The sequence below is a fragment of the Mus pahari genome, chromosome 4, assembly GCF_900095145.1.
Source record: "Mus pahari chromosome 4, PAHARI_EIJ_v1.1, whole genome shotgun sequence".
Lineage (NCBI taxonomy): Eukaryota > Metazoa > Chordata > Mammalia > Rodentia > Muridae > Mus > Mus pahari.
Genome location: NC_034593.1, coordinates 144945437 through 144954294, shown reverse-complemented (window position 1 = coordinate 144954294; position 8858 = coordinate 144945437). Strand labels below are relative to the sequence as shown.

Genomic DNA, 8858 nt, shown 5'->3' with positions numbered 1-8858 from the left:
GAAAGGAAAGGAAAGGAAAGGAAAGGAAAGGAAAGGAAAGGAAAGGAAAGGAAAGGAAAGGAAAGGAAAGGAAAGGAAAGGAAAGGAAAGGAAAGGAGAAAACATCTGGGAACCCAAGAAGAAGAGAAAACTTCACTTATTGTAAGGTTTCTTTTTAACTTTCACCTCTACATGATGTTCTTTTCTAGAGAAAAACAAAACAGAAAACAAGTTTTGGAACTAGAGAGACAGTTAAGAGAGCTAGCTGCTCTGCAGAGGACCTAATTTAGTTTCCAAATTCAGTTCCATCACCCACCCACACTAGGCTACTCACAATCACCTGTAATGTCAGCTTCAAGGGCTCCAATATCATCTTTCAGCACTTGCATGAACATGCCATATACTCACACAAACATATACTCATAAAATAAAACTATACTTAAAAATTTTTAAATCAATTTTAAAATTAACCTACAAAATTAACTTTTTTAAATGAAAATCTAATGGCTCCCTCCTTTCTTTTATCTACAAATGCCTTTTACTTCTCAAACCTTACTCCCAATATGATCAGATTGAAAGACAATTTTTCGTTTTAAACACTAGCACAAATGGTAGACATAGGAAGGAAGGGGTATACACAGAATAAATACTTAAACACTCAGAAATAACCTTTCCATTAGTAAGAAATAAAACTTAAAGCTAAAATGAGAAATCAGTTTTCTAAATCATGCAAGGCTAAGGACAGGACACAGAATGAAATGACAGCACATACTATGGGCTGGAGTCTCTCAAGCAGAGGACGGAAGCCTTTCAGCTGAAACATCTTATGGTAGACTCTCATCCTGTTACAAAGTGCGCTTTGGAGGCAAACTGACATCTTTAAATCTTAATTTCATTCTTTGTCAGTTGTATAACTTAGGACAAATTTCCTGTTGTATAAGCTTCTGTTTCTTACTGTATTAAGTAAGGCTCAGACATACTTATACTTACCTTGTTATATATAAAGCCAATGCAAGGTTGTCTATGGCTTTTATTCTTAAAATCAGTAAAATAATATTGTACTGATTTATGATTAATTAGTAAAATTAGTAAAATAATATTGTACTGATTTATGATTAATTAGTAAAATAATATTGTACTGATTTATGATTGACTTTGGTTAAGGAAGATAACAGGCAGTATGAAAGTTTTGCCCAAAAGGGTGTTAAATTTGAAAACTGAGGTAAAGTAATCATTAAGAAATTGGAATACATAGGGCAGTAAGGCCATTGGGTAATACAGAGAACAGAATATAAAATACAGAGAGGATAGGAAAAAAGAACAGATGTACTTTCAAGACTGCTTCCCTCTATTCAACTAAGGTATATGGGATAATCCTATGGGATAAGAGCTGGACAGACTGCTCAGCGGTTTGGAGCACTAGTTCCTCCTAGAGAAGGTCCAGGTTTGATTCCCAGCACCTACATGATGACTTATAACTGTCTGTAAATCTAGTTACACCCTGGTATCCAGAAGAGAGCGTTGGACGCTCTGGAACTGAAATTATGAAGATCTGACACCCTCTTTAAAGAAAAGAAAAAGAAAAAAGCCTCTGAATAACAAAGGCATGCCCACTGTTTTCTTCTAAACTCTATTCCTGAAGTATAACTTAAAGTCCACTTGATAACATAGAAAAGCCATGTTTCAGTTACTAATTAGCAATCTAATTAAAATAATTTCTGGTAAGCTACTCATAAAATCGGTTGCCTATATTCTACAGTTTAAATCATACATTCAGTTCTCCAATCTAGTGAAAATTCCCAACAGCCCCAAATCATGCAAAAACCAAAAGTTATAACTTACTAAATCTTCTAAGCTGGAAAGATGCTCAAATCCCTCAGGTATGCAAGTCAGCTCATTGTGCTGGAGGTGCAGCATCCTCAGGTTTTTTAAGCTTGTAATTTCTTCAGGCAGTATTTTCAGTTTGTTATGGCTATTAGTTAATAAAATAAAAGCTGAATTACTTAGTAGGCTAAGAAGTATTTACCAAAGGCTTTTGTCAACCAACCACATAAACTCATCATAATTATCAAATGGTGCTATCCATTTAAGTTTTATTAAGACCCCCATCTCCAAAATATACACCCATCAGAAATTTAAACCAACCAAGTTAGGGTTTGAAAGAAAACCAGCAATGAAAAATATTTTTAAGTAAACACAAATAATTTGTAAATTTTTGATTTCTTGTTTACAATCTGTCTATATAACATGTAATGTGAAAAGGACGTATTGAACTTTTATTAAATATTTATATTGTTCCTTTAAAAAAATATGTTCACATATACATTGCAATGGAGCTATATTTTTTAATACTTAATTTATTTTTATGTGTATAGCTGTTTTGCCACATATATGCCTGTCTTGTGCACATCGAGGTCAGAAGAGTACTCCAAGGCCAGAAGAAGATACTCCAAAACTGGAGTTGTAGGCAAATATGAGCTGCTGTGTAGAGTCGGAACTTGAACCCAGATCTTCTAGAAGAGTACACAGTACTCTAAACTGTTAACCACCTCTCCTGCCTCTGAAGCTGTGTCTAATATGGAGGCTAGGTTTTTAGTTTCATGTTCAAAACAAAATCATTTATTCCTATTTTCAGATCTGGTATGTCTGGCAATACTCAATTTGACTGTATATTTAGCTTTTTTAGTTGAACCCTTCTGAAGAGATAATCTACTGATGTAAAAGTCCCAATAAGGACAATATAATTCCTGGTAATTAAGAGAGGAATGAAGAACCATGGCTTACTTGGTTAAAGCACCCGTCTTATAAACATGAGAACCTTGGTTTGAATCTTACAAGTGCTTTTTGAATGGCCTAAAGGGTAGTGCATCTTTGCCTGTTTTGAATTGTAGTTAACCTTTACAAATTGCTGGATGTGTTGGCACACACATTTAGTCCCATCATTCATGAGGCAGAGACAAGTATATCTCTGGAGTTTGAGGCCAGCCTGGTCTACAAAGGGAGTTTCAGGAGGTTCAATTCCAAGGCTATTATACAGAGAAACCCTGTCTTGGGAAAAAAAAAAGGGGGGGGGGGTGGTTGATGAATAAGTTTCAGATGCATCATAACTTAAATATTGAACTATGAAATCTATCCCATTTTCTTATTTTAGTTTACATATAATAGGGGAAAGGGAAAGACCAGAGGCTTTCAACTAACGATACTACAATAAAATAATGGACCCCAAAGGTGCGTGGACATATTGAACTACTACTAATAGTTAAAAGTCATGAGGTTTGGCTCAGCTGCTGAGCATACATGGGGTCCTAACCTCCATTAAGTACCACAAAACCCAAAAACTCAAGTCAAAATCAACAAAAGAGCACAAAACTCTTCACCATTAATGAAATAATTAGTACTAATCTACTGTGTAATACCAGATTTTCAGGCTAAAAATGTAAATTAAAATCTGAGATTCTGAGAAAGAAGTTTTCTAAAATAAGAGCCAAAAGTATCTCATAAACATAAAATATATAAAAATCAATTGGCCTTAAATCTGTAGAATCAAAGAGGATGTATTAAATTTTAAAAACAAAACACATAGACAAAGTTGCTGTGAAGAGCCCCACAGACTTGTGTGACTAAGACAGGAGTCCCAAAGCACAGCACTTTGGTTTCACACTGGGCCAAACAGCAAGATTCCTCTAAAGAGAAAAAACAAATAATTGAATCATTAAATCCTTGTTCTCCCTTAACCAGTTTCTGGGATGATGTAAAGATCTGGTCTTGTTTTCTCCTCTTGGGTCGAATATAGCATCTGGCAGGTGTTTAACCAACCAACCCTGCTTCCTACTGGGCCACACTGTAGTTCAAGGTTATTTTCTAGTGAAGAAAAGGGATTTCAATCTTAGAAATAGGTTCACACTTTACCTGACATTAAGTTTCTGAAGATTGTCTAGCTCTCTTATAGCTGAAGGAAGAGATGTCAGTTGATTATCATGTATCTAAAATGATTACAAGACAAAGTCAATATTCTTAGTCTTACAATTAGCAATATTTGAGCTTTGCTATTGAAAAAAAATAATTTACTAAGCCCCCGTTTTTCATATTAAATGGCAATGTGTTGGGTGATTAGTAATTTATTCTGTGTATACTGACCAAACTGCTGTTCAGAAATTGTGGACAAATAAGTCATTACTAAAATGAAAAGAAACAAACATAGACTTGACCAGAGGAGGGTCAGTAGCAGCAGAGTTCTGGTGGTCTCTTAATATCACACACAGAACAGATATGAGCTGGGAGAACAGCTTTACAGTCTCACAGAATCATACTATCTTCATAGTATAAAGAACCTCAGAATAACCCAGACTACTGTTTTTGTTATTTTACAGACACAAAACAAAACTTCCTCCAAGAATGGCACTGTTTACATCCACCATTTCCACACACAAGTTGAAGAGTTTGGACATTGCCAATTTCACTAAAGGCCTGTAGATTCTAAAGTACACCTTCACAATTCACTTATCCCATGACAGATCAATTTTCACTACAAAAAAAAAAAGCCCCAAAGCCCCAATTAAAAACATAAAAAATTCAGGTAAATAGTTACAGTCAATGAGTCTAAGAGCAAGTTATAAAACAGGGACACAAAAGACCTCTGAGTACTGTATTTGCTTTAGTGTCTAAAATAAAATTTAACAAGGGGGAATAAAAAACAAAAACAAGAAGCCAAGTGCCAGTTCTGTTTGCACAGAGGACTCATTTAATCACAGTATCTATACCAGGTCTGTGGACATAGAGACATGGAGCTGATCTTTCAAGTCAGTTTCTTATTTATCTTGCATTCTATAAGCTCAGCAAGGAAGGCTTCCTGTTTAGCAAAGTCTAAATTTAGCTCTTCAACTTACCTAAATTCAGTTTGTTTAACTAAGATCCCATAATTATAGTCAACAACTTACATCAAGAACAGTAAGGGCAGGCAAGAGTCGGAGGTCATCAGAGAGAGACTGAAGTTTATTGCTGGAGATGATGAGTTTGGTCAGATCTGTCTGGTCCCACCATCGTTCAGTGGAACTGAATGAGAGATTCTGATTAGCCTCTTCAGGAATGTCCACATTTATTCTCCAAACACACTGAGGGACTATCTCCATCACCACCACATCAAGAAGAAAGGGGAAAAGAATAAAAATGAAGTGAAGACTTAGAGACATACTCATTGAATACTTAGCTTACAATGGACCCAAATAACTCCAGGGCCTGAGGAACAGCATGGTGGGTGTATTAGTTACTTTTCTATTGCCAAGATAGTTTATAAAAGAAAGTGTTTAATTTGGATTATGGTTCTGGGGGATAGAGGGGCAGAGTTCATGACGGTAGAGTAAATGATACATCCTGAGCAACAACCATGAAGCAGAAAAGGGTATAGTCAGAATGTATTAGTCTTTTAAAACCTCAAAGCCCACCCTCAATGACAAGAGGACAAGTTCTCCAACAAGGTTACATCTCCTAATCTTTCCCAAACAGTTCTATCAACTGAAGACCAAATATTCAAACATATGAGCCTATGGAGAACATGCTCATTCAAACCATCACAGTGGGTAAGAGCACTTGCTGTCAAACCTGCTCACAGAGTTTGATTGAACCTCAGAACAACATTGGTGGAGAAAACCAGCTCCTGTAAGTTGTCCCCTGACTTGCCCATGTGCAGGTAAATAAAAAATAAATGTTTACAAAGTATTTAAATGCCAATAAACCAAATGTTAATAAATTACAACACAATGTATTTTATTGGGGGGGGGGGAACCAGACTATAGTGCGAATTTTACATGAGACCCTGAGTTTGATCCCTAGCACTGAAAACACAAACTACAACATAAAACTCTCCTGATAACTCTGTGAGACAGGGGGTTTCATTATGCCTGTTTTGTAGGTGAAAAAAAATGAGGCATCAAGAAAACGTGTGACCTACCCAGGGTTTAGCAGGTACGTTAGCACTGTACTCTAAGCTCTGCAGAGCCACTTGTCATTGTGGCCTGTGAAAGGTATCTGATCCTACCAGACATAATTTTGTTTCTTACCCACCACATAAAATTGTGTTATTCTACCGTAGCAAGAGGTAACATCTATAGTGTAGTGAATAGAACAATCACTATGAAGTGGAAGCTCCTCTAGAGTGCTTGTTTCCAGGCAAGGCCCTCGGTTCCATCTCTAGGACAGCACTGAGATAAGCAAAAGCTTGAAATTCTAGGAAAAAGCTTGTCAACAAGCTGAATCAAAACTTCTGCCCTGGTGTAGCCAACTATGTAAAGAGAGTCTTTCACTCCCTGACAAAAGTATGGCTGCAGGAGGGTGACACAAAACTTGGAATACGACTCAAGCCAACCAATCACTACCAGAGACTCCCCAGTAGGATGCAGGAATGGAAGCTTGCCTCTGTATGACTCAGTAAAGAAGTCAGAATAAGGAAAATAGATTTTAATCCCAAAGAGATAAATAGAAGAAAAGCTTTAGAAATTTAAAAGGGGGAAAAATATAGGAAAAGAGCAGAAAATCAGCTCCTCCTTCTAGGTTCCTGCCCTGACTTACTTCAATGATGCCAAATAACCCCCCCCCCCCAACTTGCTTTTGGTCATGGTGTTTCCTCACAGCAATGGTAACCCTTACTACAACAACTAGTGATGGTATATTAGTAAACAATAAGTATATCTTTATATTTGGTGGGTTTGGAGTCACAACAGTCTGTTTCTTTCTTGACGGGTGGTATTGGAGACTGAGCCTTCAAGAACAGTCTACTCAATATGAATTCACCCTTCAAAATTCTAGACTAGATATATAAACCAACAGATGTGTAAACTGCAGCACAGAACTATAAAAAAAATGAAGTAAGGAAATATGATCCCTCAAAACTTGCAACTGATCTTTAGATATGGAAACAGACAAAATGCCACATGAAACTTTCAAATTTTCGGGTAAGAAATTACTAATAAATTAAAAGAGGATACAAACAAGTAGATGGTTTCAACCTAGGCCTCAGAGAAGAAAGTCAGCAAAATGGATGAAAACATCCACAATATGGATGAAAAGTTAGAAACATGGAAGAAAAATTCAGAAACTGAGATCAAGAGGGAAAAAAAGAAAAAACCTTCCTACATCAATTAGCATAGCCAAGAAAATCCCCCACAGACCCACCCACAAGCCTACTTGTGTTGACCCTAAAAAAAACCACTTTCCTATTGTCCCAGTGCTGCGCAAGAGGCTGCTCTACAATGGTATTGGCAGTTTTAGCAATTATAGTTTATTTTCAATACCAGCCTGAATATTCTCCTCCTGAAATTGCCTCTGCCAAATGAACCAGTATATCGTCCTCTCTCAGGTACTCAGGACATGGGTAGAAGAAGGAAGCCATTTCTTGGCCACAATATAATCCAAATGGCAGCTAACCCAGTTCCCAACACAGTCCTTGTTGCCCTGTAAAACTTCAATGTCTACATTTCTGTCTGCATTCTTATTTTCCAACTTCCATAACAAAAAAAACAAAAACAAAAACCAGAAAAAACAAACAAAAAATTGCCCATGCCCATTATGCTCTGCCCATAACATTCAGCATTTTCCTAGACCTACATTCCAGAGCCTTCCACATTCTAGCCATATAAAATAGTTCAAATATCATAGGAACCAGATGAATCCACTTTCTGGGTACCAATTTCTATCATACTCTTCTTTCCAGACGCTGTGGTAAAATACCATAACAAAGCACCTTAGAGAAAAAGTTTATTTTAGCTCATAATTTCATTTGCTGACCATCAGTCAAGGTGGCAGGAACTTGGAACAGCTACTCATAACACAACTACAATCAAGAGCAGAGGGAGAAATGAATCAAGGCACGCACACTTTTTTATACAACTCAACCTTTGGAATCAAGAACCGATTTAGGGAATGGTGCAACTCACAGTGGGCTAGATAGATCTTCCTAAATCAATTATCAAATCAAGACAGGTCTTCATAGACATGCAAGAGAACATGATCTAGATAATCGCTCATTGATTGTGTCAACTTGACACAAGTAATCATCACATTCAGTAAGCATACACATAATGTCTTTAGTCAACCTTATAGATACACAAGTACACTATTAGAAGTGGAAGATTTTAATCAATGCAAGTAGAAAAAAATATTACAGAAAGAATGCTTTACTTCTCAATTCTCTCTTTGTCTCTGTCCTCTCCTACCACACACATACACTACAAAGGTACTTATTTATACTTAGTAATATGTAGATTTGTGCTTGTTCGATCATTCATAGTTTTCTCAGGATGTTCTCAAAATCATACACTCTGCAGCATTTATTCTGAATTAGTACTTAGGATAAGTAGTACGGTTTGTCATTGGGATTTTCCTCAACTGAAAAAAAAAAAAAAAAAAAAAAGGCTTGAAAGAGAATTATTCTAAGCTCACAGAAGGGAGCTGGTAAAACCAAAGTAAGAGGAAGGCGAATCAAATACCTGCCTATCATCTATCTCAGCGAGTTTACTCCCAAACTACGATGTTTATCCAGTATTCTGTGGACATCTCAGTGAACACTTCGAGTAAGTCATGGCCACATTCTTAGCAGGGCCACGGAGCTGGTGCGGGTGGGTGCACAGGGGACTAAGAGGATGTTTGCCGGCTGCCTCACCTTCCCCGAGGTTCCTTCCCGCCAAGTTGAGTTGGCCGCTGCTCCTCGCTGCCTTCAGCAGGCCCTGGGGAACAGAGGGGCCTCTGTCCTTGCTCTCCATGTGGAATCCCGCACGAGGGTCAGACCTAGGGGCTCTCAGCTGGCGGGACATATTCAAAAGCTCACACCGGAAGCCCTGACCACGGCTGTGACGTTTCACGGTGCCACGGCTGGAGAACCCCGCCCC

At 37.5% G+C, this 8858-nt stretch overlaps 1 protein-coding gene across 2 annotated transcripts in view; it reads right to left on the bottom strand.

Annotated features, from left to right (window-relative positions):
* Lrrc40 (leucine rich repeat containing 40) overlaps positions 1-8827 on the bottom strand; it is a 31986-nt gene extending 23159 nt beyond the window's left edge. Inside the window, exons 1-4 of one of the 2 annotated variants that reach the window (XM_021196352.2) lie at positions 8633-8827; positions 4917-5098; positions 3889-3962; positions 1822-1951 (exon numbers count right to left, since the gene is read on the bottom strand). In XM_021196352.2, coding sequence (XP_021052011.1) covers positions 1822-1951; positions 3889-3962; positions 4917-5098; positions 8633-8783 — 537 coding nt within the window. In that variant the 5' untranslated portion in view covers positions 8784-8827. The remainder of the gene's footprint in view (positions 1-1821; positions 1952-3888; positions 3963-4916; positions 5099-8632) is intronic. The other variant, XM_029537853.1, reaches the window with a different exon arrangement.
* Between the last annotated feature and the right edge of the window lie 31 nt (positions 8828-8858).